Genomic DNA, 21,094 nt, shown 5'->3' on the forward strand with positions numbered 1-21,094 from the left:
ACTGGTAGCTTGCTGACATTAGCATAGCAGCGCTCTCCCAGTTTGCAGACGTATTTAAAAACCTTTGTTCATACACTCATTTAAAATGTTAACGGGTTAAATTGCAGAAACATAAAATGAGGGGGGAGAAAGAAACAACAACAACAACAACAACCCCTATGTTGTTGCACATAAACAATTTCACAATTTACCTAAATTAAGTAATTCAAAAAACATTTGGGTTAGAACAGTTAGAGGGATCAAGATTTAATAGAAAAATAAGTAAAAACAAGACTTTACAACCTTAAAATGCACGAAGAAATACAATTATATGAGCCCAAACATCTTAAATTCTAAATAAATTTGTATAAGCCAATTGCAACAGGGAACATTTAAGGCCAGAAGTGTACTTAATTTAAGGGTTTGCTTTATTTCATTCCACAAGTCAGGTGCACTAAAAGAAAAGGCAGATCTTCCAAGTTCAGAACAAACTCCTGGGACATGAAGTGAAAGCCAGTCATCTGAGCGGGTTGTGATAAAGTCCATCTGACTGCTGAAGTAATGCTGATAGATGCCCGGCCTCATAGAGCCTGTGTGGCTGGGGCTTGTTGTGCTGCTCTGCGCTATCTTACCCCGAGGTATTGAGAAAGTTTTCTTTTTAAATCATATTTGCTAAGGATTAAGCAACTTTTATACATTTTTTTTTAGAAAAAAAAAGGAAACATCCATGTTGGTTGTAGCAGATACTTTGAAAATAATTCTACTCACACCTGCTTATCATTTCTTATTCCTTGAATATTTTTGCAAGCCTCTTTCACATCCACCACTTCATTCAATCGAGAGAGTTTTAGGAGTTGAATTATTGATGTTGCGTTTCTTTGGTCCAGGAACTAGACAAGCCCCCACTGAAGGCATCGGCTTAGAGGGAGGGTACTGAGTAAACAGCATACTTTTGTATGCAACAGTTACTGCTTTTTTTAAGTGCCATCTCAGTGGTATTATACAATCTGTCAGCTCCAGTTTGTAAAAAGTTGCAGTCTGTTTTGGTTTAATCTTGGAAACATGAATGAGAAAAATACATGGCGCGACAACATGGTGGCCTGAGCTTCAGGAAGTTCTTTGAAGTAGAATTGAACCTTTTCTCTATAGTAAGGGAAAAAAGAGCATTTGAGGCTGTAAAATATTTTTTTCAGGAGAGGGAAAGTTAAACTGGATGAATACCCGGCGTACATTTAAAAGATGCGAGGAAAGGTTTAAAGATCACCCTTTAATCACTACTTGTATTAAATCAGCGTGTTACAGTGATTGATGTTTGCCAAACGCGGCGGCGGTGTGCTCTACCGCCCCAGCCTCCCTTTGTGTATCCTAAGCTGCTTCAATACACAGTCACAAACAGCCAGGGTGTAAGCAGTAATTAAAGTTCATGCTCGGCTTCATTCAGTCATAATCAAGCTGTGCAGCAAAACATATTCTCTCCCATACTGTTGTCGGAGCGTCCTCAGGCATCACTTCTCTATAGGCACTCCACTGTGCAGCGCTGGCAGCTCACTTAGCTTCAGTGGAGCTACTGTGGGTTTTGGAACACCTGAAGCTCAGTGGTGGCCCCATAGAGATTGATGCTAATTTGGATTTTGTTTGTCAGTAGTTTAGTAGTTGTCACACACTGTCTCATATTGGGCTCTCTGTTCACTTGCAGCAGTCATTATTTATGGATGCCGGTGTTACATTTTTAGCCAAGCTCACTGTTTACTTGAAACCTTCATTATTTATGGATGTTTGTGCTTCATTTTTAATGAATGTTAAATTCCAACCCGTCATGCGCCGTCAGGAAGACCGAACGAATTTGAGGGAAATGTAGAAGACACTTGTCTGATAGAGATACGGTGTCTCCTCGACAGAGCCGGAGGAATTCCAGGCACCGGCAGCACATGCCAGCAAATCAATTCAAAAGTCAACATTTCATACTTACGTCAATAAAGCTTCAGGCATCCGATAAGGATATCTGAAAAAGTAATATGTATGTATACAGTATCTCAAAGTCGGAAACAAGGCTGGTATCTGATGGGAATACAAATCTTGATCCTGACTGTCATGTCATCAAGTCTGGAAAATGCAGGACGATCGGTGCAACATTCGAAACATATACTGATGTTCCAACGTTGATCAGTTTCGTCTCATTAATGGCAGTCGTGTACGTCGGATCAGATATTAGCTTTTACCCACTTGCATTGTCAAGTCGAGTTTGTTAACGGTATAAAGCCCAATGTGGTGGACATGTATTTTGGATTGATTGAACACAAATGGGTCTGTTTGAGACAACAGGGGGAGGACAACCCTTCCAGAGTTTGCAAGGCAGTGCAATGGAGCTCAACAATATGGTTGCAGGAGTAAAATATTCTAAATAGAGATTTTATTCATCAGCCACAATATTGTAACCCTCAAATGTCGACCTACCACGAACTAAGAGATTGTGAAACAATGTTATAATCTCCTGTAGAAACCACAAGTTTCAACATAAACATGTTATTTGCAATGTTACCATGGAAATGTTAACCACAACAGCAAAAATCATGCTATGATTGGATGGTTCTGCGAATAACACCCTTTCTAACATACTGCGGTTTTTAGAGAAGAGTAAAAGAGTCTAAAGGGTTGAAAATCATTACAACAAGGTTATATTCAAGGTAATGGTTTATAGGATGCATAGATAATTCACTCTTAAAGCATTCTGTTCACAGTCTTTACCTTTTTCCATTTTGCAATGTTTTTTTTTGCTGTAAATTATATATTTGATTGGCTCTTGAAAGCCCCTTCTTTCTGAAACATCAATGGAGACGTTCCACTCTGGTCGACATTGCACGGTGACTGTAAAATATCAGGTCAGTTAGTTAATTACAACTTTCACATTACCTGCGTGATAAGAATCTACAGATGCATCATTTATGTCCCTCTCTCTCTTCCTTGAACGCCCAATGTGGACTCAGCTCCTAGTGTCAGACTCTATTAGCCACAATGATTAGACTCTATATTAAACCATTAGACTCAACCAACATGTGGACTTTGGGTTCATTGTGGGATGATTCCTACATTTTTATACCGTTTTACTTTTCTCCACGGTATTAAACTGACTCACATCATAATGCATAATAATTCACATTGGCACAGTGTTTTAGCACATGGACTTTTGCCAGTTCCCAGTGAAGCAAGCTGCTATTTCCTCAAAACGACAAGATGTGTAAATGTTTCTTCTCTTCATTGGACTTGTTGATGTTTGTATTTTTCAGCTTTCCCCACCTGTGAGCCCCTGACCCAGTTCAGCTGCTCCAATGGCCGATGCATCAGTGCGAATTGGCACTGTGATTCAGGTGAGGACAAGATAATCATCACTCATCGAATTCATCAGCTGTGGTGTGTTGATGTTGTGTTGGAGAAATTGTGCAGTAGCTATCCAAAGCATTTGGGCATGTTTAGGTTCACATATGTCCTTGCTGAAATGTATTTGCATTGTGGAAGATGTTAGAAGTGTAGAGGTCAAAGTCACTGGTAAATTATATCTGTGCCAGGAGAATTGAATGCCTCTTTCCTGATGGATGTCTTTTCTAAGAAACTATTTTACATGTTAAAAGTTATTGTGCCACGTTCACGGTTTGGAATAAATCCGTTGTGTGTGTTGCTCTTTCTCTGTTGAACCATTCCCGCAGCACGTAGACGCTGTCTTCACCCAGTGCTGTCATTAAAAGCGACTAAACCGCGAAACCATCATGTGTCCGAATCCAACCGTCCTCATTAAGACTCTTCTCCGCCGCCATCTCAAGCAATAACCGACTGTCATGTGGCGTTTTGTGCACGTTTGTAGATGACGACTGCGGAGACGGCAGTGACGAAGTGGGCTGCATCCACTCGTGCTCCAACACCCAGTTCCTGTGCTCCAGCGGCCGCTGCATCCCAGACCACTGGGCCTGCGATGGTGACAACGACTGTGGAGACTTCAGCGACGAGAACACGACCTGCAGAGGTGGATCAGCATGTAAGGATGCCAGCGCTACCTTTTTTATACATGCTCTGACATATTGAGTGAGATAAAAAAGTAGGTTGACGAGCTCAACCCCTCCAGCTTGACATGAGCCGTGTTATTATTCATGTTTTATATCAAAGTCTTAGTATGAAGCCAGTGTTTTTTTTTTAAGATTATACCATCATTTATTCATTAATTGCAGGGATATTCAGAATTTCATGAAATACCTGCCTCGCACAGTTATACGGGTGGTGTTGCTCTTATATATGTTTTAGTGTCCTAATTATTTTAGTCACAGTTGTAATCAATGTTTAAATTTAGGTGTGTAATTACAAGTCTAACAATTAATCAGCTTGAGTCCAATAACTTTGTTTTCACACCCACATGGGACTAATCTTATCTCGTCTCTGTTTGGGGGGAATTTCACCGTCAGGAGTTGAATCATTGAATCTAATTACCACAGAAACCTCATGCAAGCTCCTCGAAAACTCACAGCTCACTTGCTTGTCACTAGAATGTGTAGACTATTCATCAAACCGTTTCCTGATGGGAGCTGCAGGCTCCTCCACTCCCCCGTGTCTGCTGCTGCGTTTACCCCAGGGGAACTGAATCTGTCTCTGCTCTGCTCTGGCTGTTGAGGAAATGTTGTTTGGATTTGACTTTTACATACGAGGCAAATGGTTAATCAGATTCAAAGCATCATATTTACTGAATGCTTTATAGCACGACTCAAATTAATTCGTAATTCTGTCTATTATGTTATTTGCAATTTTGTTCCTCTTAAATGATTCAGGAATATTAAACCATTATGGAAACATCCCAGAAAGCGTGTGATTTATTTCTCTCATGTCATGTAGCATATTTTATCTTCACAGCTTGTGTCCAGTGACTCCAGCAAACTGCAAAGCAACACATAGAATTTAATGGTGCAGTGCGACCTGCTTCTTTTATCTGTGATCAGCCCCTGCTGTAGAAAGATAGAATGAAAGAAGAGTCATTAAAAAGACTTAAACATCTTAAAGACATAAAACTTAAATGCTAGGAGTGAAATAACCTCCCTCTTTGGAGCCCACTGACCTAATATAGCTGCCAAGTGGCCTGTTGCAAAGATAAATGTTTTAAACAGTAAACGATCCTAAAATAATACTTGGGCTCCGTTGTCTCTGCTGGGCTCTGTTGTCTTTGCCCGTGACAGTGCGCTGTAGATGTGTGGAGCGGTAATTGCTAAATGACTTCTGTTTCAGTGCTGCCATCTGTGATTGAGTGCAGCGGGGAGGAATTCCACTGTGTCACAGATGGAACCTGCATCCCTGAGCGCTGGCGATGTGACGGAGACAAGGACTGCGAGGATGGAAGCGACGAGAAGGACTGCGAAGGCACCAAAAGGATGTGTGACCCCAAGGCCAAGTTCACCTGCAAAGATACAGGTAGTGAATACAGTAAAATCACACAATGAGCTGTAGAAATATTTGTTAAATATATGTTTTGACAAGAGGATGCTAAAGGTGATGCTTCCTTTTCACTGTAATTCTTAGTTTTGCTTTGTGAATAATAGAAACCTGTAGATGTTGAAATAGCTTTACAGGTTTAAGATCAAATCTGACATATTTAAACGCTATTGTACTGTTGATTTTTACTCTATGCTCAGTTTAGTAAAGTAGTAAAGTAGTACAAATTATATTTTGAATTTAAAATGATGGCCTGGATTTGAACAAGACTCAAAGGTTTTACTCATGACAAAACCTATTAGTGTTATAAAAAAAAGGTCAAAACCTTGTTTTTTCTCCTACTTTCTCCTGCATTTACTCATACAGTATTTTAATATTGCCAATTTCTCACAAAAGCTGTCCTTGTTCACATGAGGGATAAAAGGTGAAATGTCAAGGTCACGGTGATGTCACCAAACAGGTTTTTGGCCTAGTGGAGGAACACCTTCACAGAATCCGTTTAAATTAGGCTGAAACGTTTGCTTGGACTCAAGTGTGAACTGATTAGCTTTTGATGATCAAAGGTCAAATACACTGTGATTTCACGTCACTCTTTTTGGACGTTTTGAGAAATCTCAAGACTATTTTGAAGGATTTGCTTCAAGTTTGGCACAAACACTCACCTGGACCCGAAGAAGGCAACAAAGTCACTAACTTGGCAAGACTGCCTGTCAACACCCTGGTAAATGTAAGAGAAACTGTTGGTGCCAGAAGCAACAGCCAATGGGGACACTCCCAACAGTCGGCCAGTGGTATACCGCCATTGTGGTCCAGCCGTAAATGTAGTTTATTGTCAAACCCTTCACAAAGAAAGCTTGATGATCCTCTCAACAAATGAAATACAATCTTCACTCCAGTCGGTTCCTTAGAGAAGAGGAAAGTATCTTATTCATTCCACGAACATTCTCCTGTGCACCACGTAGAACTCAAGCTGCCAAATGGCTCGTTCTCTTCACAAAAGCTTCATTCTCCGATGGACTCTCGAGGTTTGACTAATCTCCACTGTGGAGCCGTGCAGTGAAGTTTGCATGTGCTTGTTTGACCAATTAGAAGACGCCGTTTGAATGGTCTGTTGAAACAACCCGTGTCCCCAAACCCAGCATCTGCTTTCTTTCACCAACTGTAAGGAGAAGGTCAGAGAGGGATTCAGTCGCTTTCTGTTTTTAGCTCCGCAGCATTCCACTCATCCCTCGACACTATTATCAAGAATGGAGGCAATGCAGCATGGTGAAGGGTCGGTTAGACCACACAATTATTATTCACTCTGATTGTGCTGTGTCACACTGCTGTGCCCCGGTGCAGTATGTTCTGTCCTCCCCGGAATAAGAGTGCCCTTTACAGCAGTTTAAAAAAAAAGTGTTTCTGAAAAGACTCAACTGTTCTGTTCACTTAAAAAGAAAAAAAAGTCTGCTTTTATATTTCTACTTATCTACTTTATTTTTATTTAGTCTTTTCAGACAACACGTTTTGTTTATCCACAAGAAAAACAATTAAATAATAGATTCAACCCACAAAAACAATGGCAGATTAAGATGTAATGTGTTATTGTATCATTTAAAAAAAGCATGAGAGTGATGTGCTTGGTACTAGGGACTAGTGGTTCCACCTTTACTTGGCGCTGGGATCCTATCTTAAGCGAATTGGGCCACAAGCTATAAGATCAGGATCACTGGCTCTTACACTTAAACAATGCCTGCAGTGGTGTTAGTGCAGTACACTGTGTACACTGTGAATAGCAACCGTCCCCCCCACTGTCTTCTTTTCAAACATGAGGTCGTTGTAGAGGAGAATATTTTCGGATGATGTTTGAGTTGCAATAAATAACCTTTACTGTCGTTGATGTCAAGCGACTTTGGGACTTATTACAGGTGCTTTAAATTCCACTCATTAAACATGAAATTCAAACAAATTGATCTAATATTTTCCAAAACCGAACAGAGTGACACTTAAGCAACTAAATCATGGTTTTATATGAGGCTTTAATTCATAACATTTCTGAGTTGCAAAACACAAACACATGGAGGACCACAACAAATTTGTTGAAACAAAAAATAAAAGTAGATGAAGAAAATAAAAAAATAAAAAAGATTATGATTTACTTTTGCATAATTTAAAAGAAATGTTCCTCGAGGAGCGACATAAACAACATAAATTAAAAAGTTACCAAAGTAAAATAATTAAAAGTCTGTAGGCAATCGATCTGTTGATGTGCTGCAGTGTTGTTGGATTAAAGATGAAACATTTAGAGGTTGGAGCTTTTCTGTATTTTGCTAGTACACAATTTATAAATATATTCAATCTATTTTCAACTTAAAACAATAAACAATGTTTATGTTTAATAAACTCACTCAGAACAACTTCTTCCTGGAGCCTCCTGATGGTTTTTTCCTTCCTCATCTAACCCAGCTGCCGCCCCTCCTCTGCTGTCCTCAGATAGACACACTCACCAGACTGAAGATGTGGGGTTTTGTGTGTGTGTGTGTGTGTGTGTGTGTGTGTGTGTGTGTGTGTGTGTGTGTGTGTGTGTGTGCGTGTGTGTGTGTCGTTCAAGGTGAAATTGACAGAAATAAGAGTGGTTAATTAAATTATACAAATGATTAACCTCCTTGTCAGTGTGCATTATCGCCAACACACACATTTTGATAACACTTAAAATTGGAACAGTTCTGTGCCCTGAGTGTCATCCATATTACATGCATGGAAAAGCTTGTACTCTTCGAACTCAAATAACATTTCCTTTTTATTTGTGCAGCTACGCTGTTGTCACATTACTAGAATATCAAGGCACTCGAAGGGTTAAATCCAAAAGTGTTATGGGACTATATTTTTGTAGGCACAGCTGGAGAGCTTGAAAAAATGTTATGAAACCAAACACATACTCAGAAATACCTGAAAAAAACACATCCCGTGTAGTCGCTGCAGCCCCCCCACGTCGGTTTGCACTGATCCAGCACCAAGCACAAGCCAGTGGGATCTCAAAACGCTATGATGTAGCTTTGATGGAAAAACTGTAAATTGGAATACGCTGCGATCCTAGCCTCACCTGGGAGAGAGCAAAAATGATGATACATCCCGGTATCTGTATCTCCCCCCCAACCCCCATGTGTGTTTCCACCTATTTCGAAGTTGCACGGTGAGGGAATTAGACTCTAGTGCAGCTACCAGCATCAGGGATATTGATCTTGAGTTGTTGTTTTTTTTTTCATAAAGTCAAACATTTAGCACGCAACTGAGAGAGCTTTAGGCCCCCTGTGAAAAGAAGGCTTGGCAATTTTAGCTATCTTATGTTTATTCCAAGGATACCGTTAAAAAAAAACTGAGAAATGCAACTTTTATCGACTCCAAAGTGAGGAAACATTGAATTCACCAGTTAGATAAGGAAAATCAGGTAAAGCGTCTTTAGGTGCTTAAATAAGTCTCCATGTGTCCTGCTCTACAGGCAAGTGCATCACAAAGAGCTGGGTGTGTGACGGGGACATCGACTGTGAGGACCGCTCGGACGAAGAGTCCTGCGAGTCCGCTGTCTGCAAGCCGCCCAAGTACCCTTGTGCAAACAACACATCCGTCTGCCTGACTCCTGATAAGATCTGCAATGGCAAAGTGGACTGTGCCGACCGCTCGGACGAGGGACCCATCTGTGGTAATGTCACATCTCTTGTTTCGTTTGTTTTGTTTGATGATCCTTTAAGATATGAAATTAATCCAAAGTAGGTGGATGTGATTGAGGCTAAGCACTGACCTGAAAACACACTTTTATCTTTGGACGTTCCTTTGTACAACTGTCCATTCTGACCTGCAGGGTGTGGGTGATTGTGGCATCAGGCTTAGTAAGATTGCCAATACAATACATTCCTCTACTTAGTGCATTGTGATGTTTAAACATGAAGGAAGCCATTCACAATCCTGGAAAATAAAATGTCAAATGTCATTGTTTTCTGTAACGACAGTTGCTAGTTGCCTTTAGTTAGTTAATTGGAACTAAGAGGCCTTCCAACCGCAAAAATCAGAAGTATATCGAAAGTTAGGAGAGTGAGAAATAAAAAAAGAAACAAGCCGAGGATAGAAATACTAGCTGGGAATAATACATCTGCTGGTCAAGGTTCACAGATGGGGCATTGTGAATCTCAGAGTTCCAGAGGGTGGGGGGGGGCTGCCACACAGTATCCTCTGTCACCATAGGTCTGCTTGCTGGTGCGGTGGATGGTGAGCAGACCTGCATGAGAGGCCTGTGGGTGCTGGGATGGAGTGGAGGAGGTCAGATAGGTACTGGCGGGCCGGGCCATGCAGGATTCTTTTTATGTGAGGAGGAGGATTTTGTATGGAAGCCACTGTGAGGATGGATTATTCAAACTTTCCTCTCCTGAGGCTTAGAAAGTTTGTCAAATGTTTTTATATAGTGGTTGAATTGTACCATTGCCGAGGGATTAAAGCATTCACACGTTACACGGCAGACAAATGTTAGGTACACATCTGTCTGCTCACTCCCCATATTGACTGAATGCACTACCTGCGTTCCAAAGAGAGGTGATAGGCTGAAAGTACGATTTTGTACCTTTTGAGACATTTATATTGATTTTTTTGGATACTTGTCAACATTTTAATCTGTCGTTACCAAAATTCAAGCTGACCAAAGTGCTTTTCTTGTTGAGGAACATTTTATGATCACCTTTTTAACCCGACGGGGGGCGAGTATTTGATACTCAAAAGATATATTTTTGGCAATGAATCACTTGTGAAGTGAAAAGACAAAGAAAACCTGTCAGAAATAATGATTTCCACGATACCAGTAGGCATTTTGGATGCTGCAGTGCCGCAACTGTGTTTGAGTTCCTTTGATTGTCATATTTTCAAGGATAGAAACACTGGAGCCAGTGGCATTGTTTTATGAGGAAATAAAAGAGTGGTAAATAAATAAACCTCATTAAGATTGCAAATAAAATCTGCAGCACAATCTTCTGTGCAACTCTATGTTTAGCTATATAACCTAATTCCTCATTAAATACCAAATGTGGAAATATAGTCACACTGTCACATCTTCCAATGAGGACATGTTACCTGCTGAGGCACGTCACAGCCCTTCTGCTAACTTCCACTTTATTGTTGCATCTTATCAGATCATATCATGGGATGTTGAAATATCTCCCAGTGAAGTTATGCTCTCTTCCTCTCCTTTACATTCAGCTGCGTAGAGCCTGACTAGGAGCCGATATATGTTGCCTCAGAGACCTTAAGGGACAGAACATGAAGCACATGATGGCTAATGTTTGTCCATCAGCCTATAAAGGGGAAGAAATGGATCTCATGTGACCAGCTCTCGCCATCTAATCTCCTGAAGTGAGCAGTGTAAACATGGAGGTTCATTTTCTAGAGTGTCACTAGCCAAGCCTTGGGGGGGTGCCCACAGGACCCTTGAGTGCCTGTGTTATGGTGGCTGAAAGAGGGCTTCCGCCTCCTTATAGACAATTAGGATGTGTTCAGAAGGACCTTGAGGATCTAATTGATTTTCACCAACTCAGCAGGATCCAAGCCCGACCATTGACAACTGTACCCACATGGTCTACCCCCCCTGCTGAGAGAGTGCAACGCTGTCCTTGCACATAAACGTCTTAATCACGGTGGGAAAAGAGAGGAAGGGCCGTTTCATTCTCGCTAATATTCTGTTCCATCTTGACCTGGCAGCTTTAAACAAGAACCAGGTGTGCAGGGCAGACAAATCAAAGGAAGATGAAGATAAAGAGCATGAAGTTAAGACGTGTCTGTCCTTCTATCACTATGAAGGGAAAAGTGCATTATGTTCCCTTTTGAAGCAGGGACAGATATGAAAGCCGTTCATTCCCAGGTGAATCCACACAGCCTGCTGTCTACAGGCACGCTCATTATACAACACCTTCGTCTCCGTTAGATTGTGAACACAATGCACGTTCTTGACGTGTGTTAACTTTTTGCATTATGTAAAGCAAACCATCTTAGATTCATGGAATAATTTGAAATTAGTATAATACCACAGTCTTGCAGATTCACCACATCTGCTTTTTTTTTTTATATGTCATTCTCTCTTCCACTATGTGTAGCTTCTAAGAATCGTTGTTCTCCCTTCACCCCAGATATGTGTCTCGTAGCCAGAGGGGGTTGCAGTCACCAGTGCACCGTTGCACCGGGGAAAGGGGTCGTGTGTTCTTGTCCCCCTGGGCTTCACCTGGACTCCAGCAACAAGACGTGCGAGGTGGTCGACTACTGCAGCCGCCACCTGAAGTGCAGCCAGGTGTGTGAGCAGTACAAGACCACAGTGAAGTGCTCCTGTTATCCAGGATGGATGCTCGACCCAGACGGAGACAGCTGTCACAGCACAGGTAACAGACGTTGGTTTTTTAATGTTTGTTTTACTGATGCTGTTTGTTGTCTTGATGCTGTGCGGCTGTGGGCTTGTGTCTGCAGTAATTTTAAATTGTATCCCCGGGCACACTAGTTCCTCTACAATCTTTGCTGCTGAGATGAAATCTTTGGTCTTAGACTGTTTTCTTGCAATGTTGGTGGGGCCTTTAATAACAAAAACTGGAGTTTCGCATTTTATTTAAAAGCAAAGATTCCCACCATAGTGAAGAAAACAAGAAAAGTCAAACTACAGCATTGTAAGGTTCTTCTTTGACTGCTGAAAAAGTGCAGGGGTGGTCGGGGGAATAGTAATAGATGGTGATTGAGAGTACTGTCGGGTCAAATTCAATCAGTTTCAAATCTGGAGAGGCATCCGGGTGATGAGTCCTGTCTGTTTCCATCTGTACTGATGCTGAGTGAAGGAAACATGCTCTCCCTCCTCAAACCACCAGAGCTTTGTTACTTCATTCAGCTGAGTAAGAAGTTCACCTCAGGCCTAATCTCATATAACCAAATGATCCACCATTGTAATATCACATTATAAATTAAAACTTTATGCTATTCTGAAGCCGTCATTGAATAATCTATTTGATGAGACAGCTTGAAATACAATGGTTACACACACACACACATGCTGCCGGCTTGTCACATTCAGATTTATGGACCTCGCTTTGATTACTTGCCTCTCTATTTCACTCCAAGATTGATGGCGGTTGCAGCTCTAATCGTACATTAACGCAGGAAGAGAATACACTATTTTCTCAGGAAGCTAATCAGAATTCTACAGCCTCATCATAAATCAAATATTCCACACAAACATTCCAATTTTATATTGAGAGAGGTGTTATTGGATTGTTTGCAGTCCCGAGCACACATCTGCACCTCCTTTTCCTTCCCTTATCTCTGTAATAAAACATTTGTTAGGAAAACCTGCAAATGCAAATCCTCTCTCCAGTAGCAGGGAAGCAAGTTTGGTTACAGCACTGAAATGTGTCATTGAAGCAAGGACACAATTTTAATTGCATTTGTGTGCAAACAGCGATGTTCCCTAAAGTATTATTTAGTCTAGAGTGCTGTGAAGATAAGGCTTGCGGAAAGGCCCATATTTGAAAGCCTGTGTGTGGATGTACAGGGTGCATTCTGTGTGTCGATAAATTAGTTTGAAAGCGCAAGTGTGAGTGTGTGTGATGGATTTTGAGTTTTAGTTTTACAAACATTTCTCAGAAGCAGAGCTGTTCTGGTGCTGGAAATAATCTCACTGATTGAGCTAAGCCTCAGTGGGCAAGACGAGTTCAGTATGCAAGCACTGTTGCCAGCTTTAGGACTTGTCATTAGATTTAGCCACTTCTCAGAGACCCTACAAATGTTATTTCTCAAAAGAGACTGCTTACAAATGTATCTCCTTTTTCAGAAAATGGAAAATGTAATGTGTTGATTCCCAAAGTATTTGGTAGCAAATTGGTTTGGATGTAACCGATGCACATACTGTAAATTTCAACTACGTGTTGGTGAAAGCATGTCCTCTAGACAGTGGATCAGCAGAGCAACAGCAAGCTGAGTGAAATAGATACGAAACTAAATTAAGGGCATTTGTTCCAATTCCCCTCAAGATTTGACTTGATAGAAGCAGATAACTGTAATTAATCTTTCACCGTATTGTGATATAATCCAAAGTAACTTGATGAAAAATATATTTTGGACATTCATACATTGCACATGTCTAACATTCAGTGTACCCTCTGCTTTGGTCATATGAACACCCTTCTTCTCGCTAATGTTATACAATATATAATCCATCCATCCATGTTTTGCTGATTAACCAGAGTCGCAGTGGCAGCAGTTTAATCAAAGTAGTCCAGATATCCCTCTTCTCAGTAATTTCTTCCAGCTCCTCCTGGGAAACCTGAGGCATTCCCAGGCCAAATAAGATACTGTGTATATAATCACTCCACCAGGTTCTGGTTCTAGCCTAGGGACTCCTATCAGTTTTATATGCCCGGAAGACCTCAGATGAAACGCATCTAGGTCTTAGTCAGATGCCCAAGCCACCTTAACTGACTCCTTCCGGAGCATCTCTACTTTGAGCTCCCTTAGGATTCCGTAGCTCCTCACCTTGTCTTAGCAAATCTGTGGAGGGAACTCGTGTCACTGGCTTGTATCCACAATTTTCTTTGTCACGACACAAAGCTCCCGACCATAGGTGAGGGTTGTAACAAAGATTGTCATGTAAATCAAAAGCTTTGCCTTCTGGCTCAGCTCCCTTTTCACTTGGGGCAGAAACTCTGTCCCATCCCAAAGAAAGCAATTCACCATTTCCTGGCTTTTTTTCCTGACGCTTCACACACACACATCTCTAGTGCATACTGAGGATCACAGTCTGATGAATGCAACAGAACCACATAATCTGCAAATGGGAGAAAGGAAGTTCCAAGGCCCCTAAACCGGACACATCGCATCCCATGGCAGCGCCTTGAAGTCCTGTCCATGAAAATCACAAAGAGGATTGGTGATGAGGGACAACACTGTCAGAGGACGATGTCCACAGGGAGTGTGTTTGACTTCCTGCTGAAAATAAAAACTCCACTCATGCTTTAGTTATACATGGACTGGATGGCTTGTAGCAAAGGCCCCAGAGCCTCATATTTCCACAGGAACCCCCATAAGACTCCCTGAAGGACCCAGATGGAGGCCTTTTTAAAGTCAACAAAGCACATGTGGACTGAATGGGTAAACATCCACGGTATCTCAAGTAGCATTGTGAGACTAAAGAATTAGTCCACTGTTCAATAGCCAGGGCAGAAGTCTAATTTAACTTCCTGAATCTAAAGTGCAACAATCGAATGGAGTCTACTTTCCAGAACCCTGGCATATCTTTTCTCTGGAAGGCAGAACAGTGTGATGCCCCAATAATTTGATGCCCTGTTCCATCAGTTCATAAGTGATGTCCCCAATCTCCATACGATAATGACGAGGTGTGTCGGCCAAGTTATCCCAACAATGTTTAGAGACTTCAGCATCTCACTGCGAATCTAATCCACTTCTGGCATCTTGCCCCTGACGAGCTTCCTGACTACCTCGGCAACCTTTCCCAGGGATACGGTTGAGGTTTCCTCCAAGTCCGCCCTCATTCTCAAAGGCTGTGTTGTTCGAGTTCAGGAATTCCTCAAAGTGGTCCTTACATGGACCGACAATCCAGTCAGCAGTTCTCATTCCCTGCCAAAAACAGCCAATAAAAGTGCACCCTTACACAATGACCGTATGACAGTAATCCACTATTCACAATATCAATATCCTGAGACTACAGCAGCTAAATGAAATTCAGCAATTTGTATTTGTATTATATTCATTATGATTTCCTACTGTGACATGTCCCAGATTATGATAACCATGCCTGTTGGCTGTGTAGTCGTGTGTTTTCTTGGTTTACTCTGTTAACCTGTGCTCTCACTGCTTATACACAAATTCCATGATTTCATTTGATGTGTTTTATTGAAGCTTTTAACTACATTATTAACTCACAGGATAGAATGATACAATAACCTGATGAATTCGAGAAAATGCTTTTCACAAAACTAAGCTAGCATTGGTAAATGTGTCGTGACCGCTAGGTAAACAAGCTAATTTAGATTTAATTGCATGGCTGGATGATAAATCTAACTGGATTGATGGGTCTTCTTTGATGTGCACCATTGTAAACAACAAATAATGATCAACACTAGGTTTTAAAAAATGTGGGTAATTAAATGAAAATAAGGGAAAATAAAGACGTTATGAGAGTTTGCTTCATGTTCAGTATGAGTCAACTGTTTGCATTATAGGACAGAAAGGTAATTATTGAAGATTTAAGGATTCTGGAGGCAAATTAGGATCCAAGGAATGATTATTGGTTCTGATAAATATTTGTACAAGGAAGAACATGCCCCCATATGTGTTTGTGTATTCGTAGATTATTGCAGGTAGCTTTCTCTTTCTGTATTATGTTTATGTGCATGGCTGAATGGCTTGATTTGACTTCATTTTAGTTATTGGGTTCATGGTTCATATGCCGAACATACTTGACCACAATAGCCCTCAGATGCACTGAATGTTTTTTGTGAAATGTCATTGATGGATTCCAGTTGACTCCTTTTGAAGAAGGGGGCGGTTACTGCTTTTTAGCCTGTGCAAATCACTGTCGACTACATGATGTCACACATTGTTTATTTACAATTCACTCTTGACATCGGCGAGCCTGTGGTCCTACTGTTAAAAAAAATGTGGTGCTCGTTTCCTATCTCACCCCATGACCAGATCCCTTTGAGGCTTTCATCATTTTCTCAATCCGGCACGAGATAAGACGAATAGACCTTCACAAGCGGGACTACAGCCTTCTGGTGCCGGGGCTGAGGAACACCATTGCACTAGACTTCCATTTCAATCAAAGCCTACTTTACTGGACAGACGTGGTGGAGGATAAGATCTACAGGGGAAGGCTCTCTGAGTCTGGTGGTACGCACACATACACACACAGACACACACACACACACACACACACAAATACACTGCCATGTACTCAAACATTTGCTATAAATCTAAAGGCTGCTGTGATGTATCGGCTAAAGCGAGTCATGTCTTGCTCATCTGTGCTCCAGTAGCTGTAATGGAAGGCAAAGACACCGCCGGTGATAACGCTGTTTTATTCTACTGTCTTTACACAAAGTCAGCTCTGATATATTGGGTTGATATTGTCGCTCCCTGGACATTTATCTCAGCTCATCCTATTTAAAAATGTCTGCAGGTCCAGAAACCTTCAGCTATTGTCGTACAGTATCTACCTCTCATAAAAAGATGAATCAGGACTTCTCCCTCACTGTATTTTTTCTGAGTGGAAGAACATTCACACAGTGCTTTTGCCTTTATTTCCCTCCATGGAGCTATGCCTATTCAACCCTTTTGTGAGCCGCACATAAAAGCCCCAACAGCTGAGAATAATTGTAAACAACTGGATTATAAATATTGTGGGAAAACCCTTTACCGTGCTTAACTGAAGCCTGTGGAAAGCAATCTTATTTATATTAAATAGCTTTCCTCAAGAGTCTCTGAGTTTCCTCTTCTGCTTTTAGAATGTTTTTTTCCCAGCACTTTGAAGATACATTAACCACCGCTGCCTCTTGAATACCATTACTGCTTCATAGTCATGTTGTTGTAATGTTTATGTCGTCGTTTCAGGGGTGACGGGGATTGAGGTGGTCGTGCAGCACGGCCTGGCCACCCCGGAGGGCCTGGCTGTGGACTGGATCACAGGGAAACTGTACTGGATAGACAGCAATCTGGACCAGATCGAGGTGGCCAAGCTTAATGGGGACATGCGGACCACACTGATCGCTGGAGGCATGGAGCATCCACGGGCCATTGCGCTAGACCCAGGGCAGGGGTATGTTACACACTGACTCCTGTGCAGAGCCTCCCGGTAGCTCTGCCATCCATCAGTCAGCGAGATTATTGGAATGAAGTCAAATTACAGCTTCCTTGTGTTCCTCACGTCTGCATCTGCCTTGATGTATGAAGATGTCTGCTGTGTTAAGGTCCATTAAAGCAGCAGATATAGAATACATCAATAACAGCGCAGTGTTCTCCATTCCAGTAATGTCAACTGATGTAGCTAAAGCCCCTCCAACCATCACTCCAACCAACGCTTCACTATTGTTTCACCCCTCTTCTTGAGCAATGCTTTTTCTACATTTTAAGCAAGACCTTCCACTTAAAGCCCAAAATATGCTTAGTTCTTATTTGTCCATCATTCCCCTCTGGGCCCAATTTTTAAATTATAGTTGTTTATCCTGCTGAGATGCATGGGGAGAGTGTTAGTGGGCTGATCTGCGGCTCTGAAATGGCAGCCTTTCATTTGCCTTAGCAAGCAAATCATTAGAGGAAACAAAGCACCAATTGCATTGCATTGATTATACTTTCATTTCCTTGTTACAACAAGTGTTATGATTAACCTTTTAATTTGTTAAATGAGGTTGTTGGTGGGTCGGCACTGACATCAAACTGGGGGTAACAGGTCCGGCTCCCTCTGATGCTTCACACCTGCGATAGTTTGTTATGCTGTGCAACGATTTAGCACTTTGCCTTCCTGCCATTTGGAAAGAAACAGAACTGCCCAAACAAAACACATTTGCATGGCACTAAAAGGAAAGTCCTCACTTCTAATGTGCAACACACCGGGTCCGGTTCTTACATGTTCAGGTTTGTCGTGAAATACAAACTTTGAATTAGTTATCTTGTTGTAAGAACATATCAACTTGGTATCTCCTTACACACATATTTCATATTTTAAGATAACAAAAAAATAAAAAAATGTATTCTATGCAGAAGAAGGATTTAAGCCTATTTGTAGCCCTTGAACATTGAAAAAATATATATGTGTGTTTGCTTGTGTACACTTACTTTGTATGTAATGTTAATATGATTTACTGAGCAGTGAATCGTTTTGCATTGCCTTACGTTTTGGACTGACAGTGTTTTAATCCAGACTAAGGATCATAATATAAGGCTGCTTGGGGTCATACAATGATTTGAACAATTTAAATGTTGTTGCCGATTCTCTTTTGGTTAAAGTTTATACTTAAACCACCTAAGCTCCAAGTATCAGGGAGGTGCTAAAGAGCAATAAACATAATACTGTAGGTTGATTATAGGCAGTGTCACTGTTCCTTACATTCCCCTTGTAAATCCAGCGGTGGCAGCGATATGCAAAGTAAGTCGCTGGCCTCGCATCGCACTGCGTTAAATGATGTGCAAGATGTAGAAAATGTACAGTATTCATATTAATGCACGAGTATATGCAGGGGTTGAAATGAACTATATTTGGACAGGCAGAGGGGGAAAAAACATGAGGAGAAGATAAAGCAGAAATCAGAAATGAAAATAAAGGCATATTTTAACTATCTGAACCAATTTATTCTCATCAAGCCTCATGACAGTCTGCCTGCCTGCCAGCCACCCCAACTACATCCTGGTGATTCTGCTGCCGTTAATAAATGCAGCGCTTCATTCACTCAGAAAAAAGGAAAAAAAACCATTTAGCCTTCGAGTGTAATCCAGCCAGTGCTCATGTTTGTTACAAAACACATTTGCTGGTGCAGTTGACGTTGTATTTACACGTAATTTCGAGGAGACAGGGTTGGACTGTCACTTTTTGTATGTGGACAGATCATTACTGCAAAATCAGTTATCTTTTTGTTTTTCTCTTTGCTTTTCATCAACACCAAGTGGGAGCGAGTGCTGTTGATGATTTGAAGGACGGCACATTTTGCAAAACGGCAGATAACCTCAGAACAAGCACGATTCAAGTTCTACCTAAAAAGAAATTAATGAAATGAATCTTTCAAAGTGAGTGACTGTGTAGTGCACAGGTCTGTGTGATGTTATGGGGAGCAGTCTGGTCAGGTTCAGATTGGATTTAGAGATATGAAGCCTCCTGGTGAGGGTTGAGGTATACGGTTTGGTAGGTTTGTCTTAACTTGGATTTCAACACTGAGCTGCGGGTGCAGGGCTGATGTGTTCATGCACAACACTCCCTGGACGTATAGACAGTGAGAGCTCAGGAATGAGCCACCGACGAGTGAGTAGTTAATGACTTGATCAAGCTCCCGAACAAAGAGCGGCTATTGATCCATTACGCACTTGTACATCAAACAAACACCAAAACCACTGGTGCTTGATTTTGAAGCAGCCAGATGTGGACATCCTTTTTGTTCGACTACTCAATATCACTTCAATACTCTGTATTAGCAGTTAGGAATCGTTGCCTAGCAGCAGCTGCTGTGAGCTCTGCGAGGAGAGATACTGAACATATTTTTAAAAATTTAGGGGCATCTGAGTGGGGGATATGGAAAAAAAGCGCACACCCACCACTGAAGAGAGACCGAGGTTCACTTCCCAGCAGGCATGCAGTTCTGTCTTGGCCTGGCGCCCCATCAAACACAACTGTCAGTGTTTGCCAGTGCTGTCAGGTGGTGGAGCTGGTGAAGGAGCATTTCCGTGTCACTGTGCTGTGACTCTACTGGCTGGTTCAGGCCAAGGAGGTTGAGATCTTGGCAGGATGCTGGGATTTGTTTGTGTTTTTTTAATGTTCCTACATTAGCTCACAAGACAACTTTGCACTTAAACTTGAGAAACATATGTAACGTGTTGATTTTGATGGTGGAGTGCAGTGGTTTGTGGTCATTGTCTTGTGAATTGCAGGTCTGGGACTTAACACTGTGCAAAATCAATGCACTTTGATTTCGTCTTTAAAAATGTCAAATATTTCTCTTTGAATAGTAAAGGCTCTCAACGGGCAATATTGAGTTGTTTCATTATTCCTATTCATTCCCAGTGAAACAGCAGGCTACTGTCAAAAGTTTGAAAAAAACATGTCCTGTAGCTGCCACTGAACGTGAGAACTGAGCCTGTGCGTGTTGCAGCTCTGGTGTTCTTGTTTGTCCCTCATGAGTGTGCTGATCCACGGGACTGACTCAGCCGCAGCCACAGAACTGGAATCTGTGTCACTCGCGTAACATCATCATGCAAGGCTGGTGGTGGTAGTGGCGGCGTGACAGGTAGGCCTCCCGCAGCCCTGCTCCTCATTTAATGTGGGTTTTAAATACACGTGTGTCAAAGAGAAGTTCACCCTAACAGCAGGATCTTCTCGGCACAGTTCAATGTTAGGACATCTGCTCTGCCGCCCTCTTTGACGTGTTTTTGCATCAGTAAATAATAATGAGTCAGACCTGTCCCCCTTTGTGAGACTTCAGCTCCGATCCGCCAGTCTCTTTACGCCTGTTCTCATCTACCAAAAAGCTATCTACTAAAATACACCTTATATGACATCAACAAAGTGTTTTGCCTTTAAAAAAAAATACTCAGATGGTAAATTTATGTCCATCAAGGTACTTTCCACTTTGGTGAATTTATAAACATGTTATGAAAAATGTTACTTTTACCAGAGAGTGATAAATAACTGGTTTACTTTCTCACAGTAGCTTCTGCAGGGCTGGAAACACAGTTTGGGTTTTCTTTTTACATGGCACGTTTTTTTAGAGGATGTGTGAAAATGCAAATTGTACCAAAACTGGAATATTTTTTCTCTGCTGCTGGTGCGATGCTGCTAATTCATACTGGGTGCTTACTTGGGATTAATGCATCTGAGATCTAGCCAGTGGTTGTATACTGTGGCCAGTATATTTCAGATTAGAGCAAAACCCAGACATTCCTA

At 41.5% G+C, this 21,094-nt stretch overlaps 1 protein-coding gene across 1 annotated transcript in view; it reads left to right on the plus strand.

The window, feature by feature from the left end:
• The first annotated feature begins 550 nt into the window (after positions 1–550).
• Positions 551–21,094, plus strand: part of lrp1bb (low density lipoprotein receptor-related protein 1Bb) — a 113,504-nt gene continuing 92,960 nt past the window's right edge. Inside the window, exons 1-8 of the mRNA XM_047342656.1 lie at positions 551–617; positions 3,264–3,344; positions 3,836–4,006; positions 5,239–5,421; positions 8,921–9,121; positions 11,586–11,831; positions 16,144–16,341; positions 17,062–17,266. Of these exons, the coding sequence (XP_047198612.1) occupies positions 551–617; positions 3,264–3,344; positions 3,836–4,006; positions 5,239–5,421; positions 8,921–9,121; positions 11,586–11,831; positions 16,144–16,341; positions 17,062–17,266 (1,352 nt within the window). The remainder of the gene's footprint in view (positions 618–3,263; positions 3,345–3,835; positions 4,007–5,238; positions 5,422–8,920; positions 9,122–11,585; positions 11,832–16,143; positions 16,342–17,061; positions 17,267–21,094) is intronic.

The sequence above is a fragment of the Hippoglossus stenolepis genome, chromosome 13 (assembly GCF_022539355.2).
Source record: "Hippoglossus stenolepis isolate QCI-W04-F060 chromosome 13, HSTE1.2, whole genome shotgun sequence".
NCBI lineage: Eukaryota > Metazoa > Chordata > Actinopteri > Pleuronectiformes > Pleuronectidae > Hippoglossus > Hippoglossus stenolepis.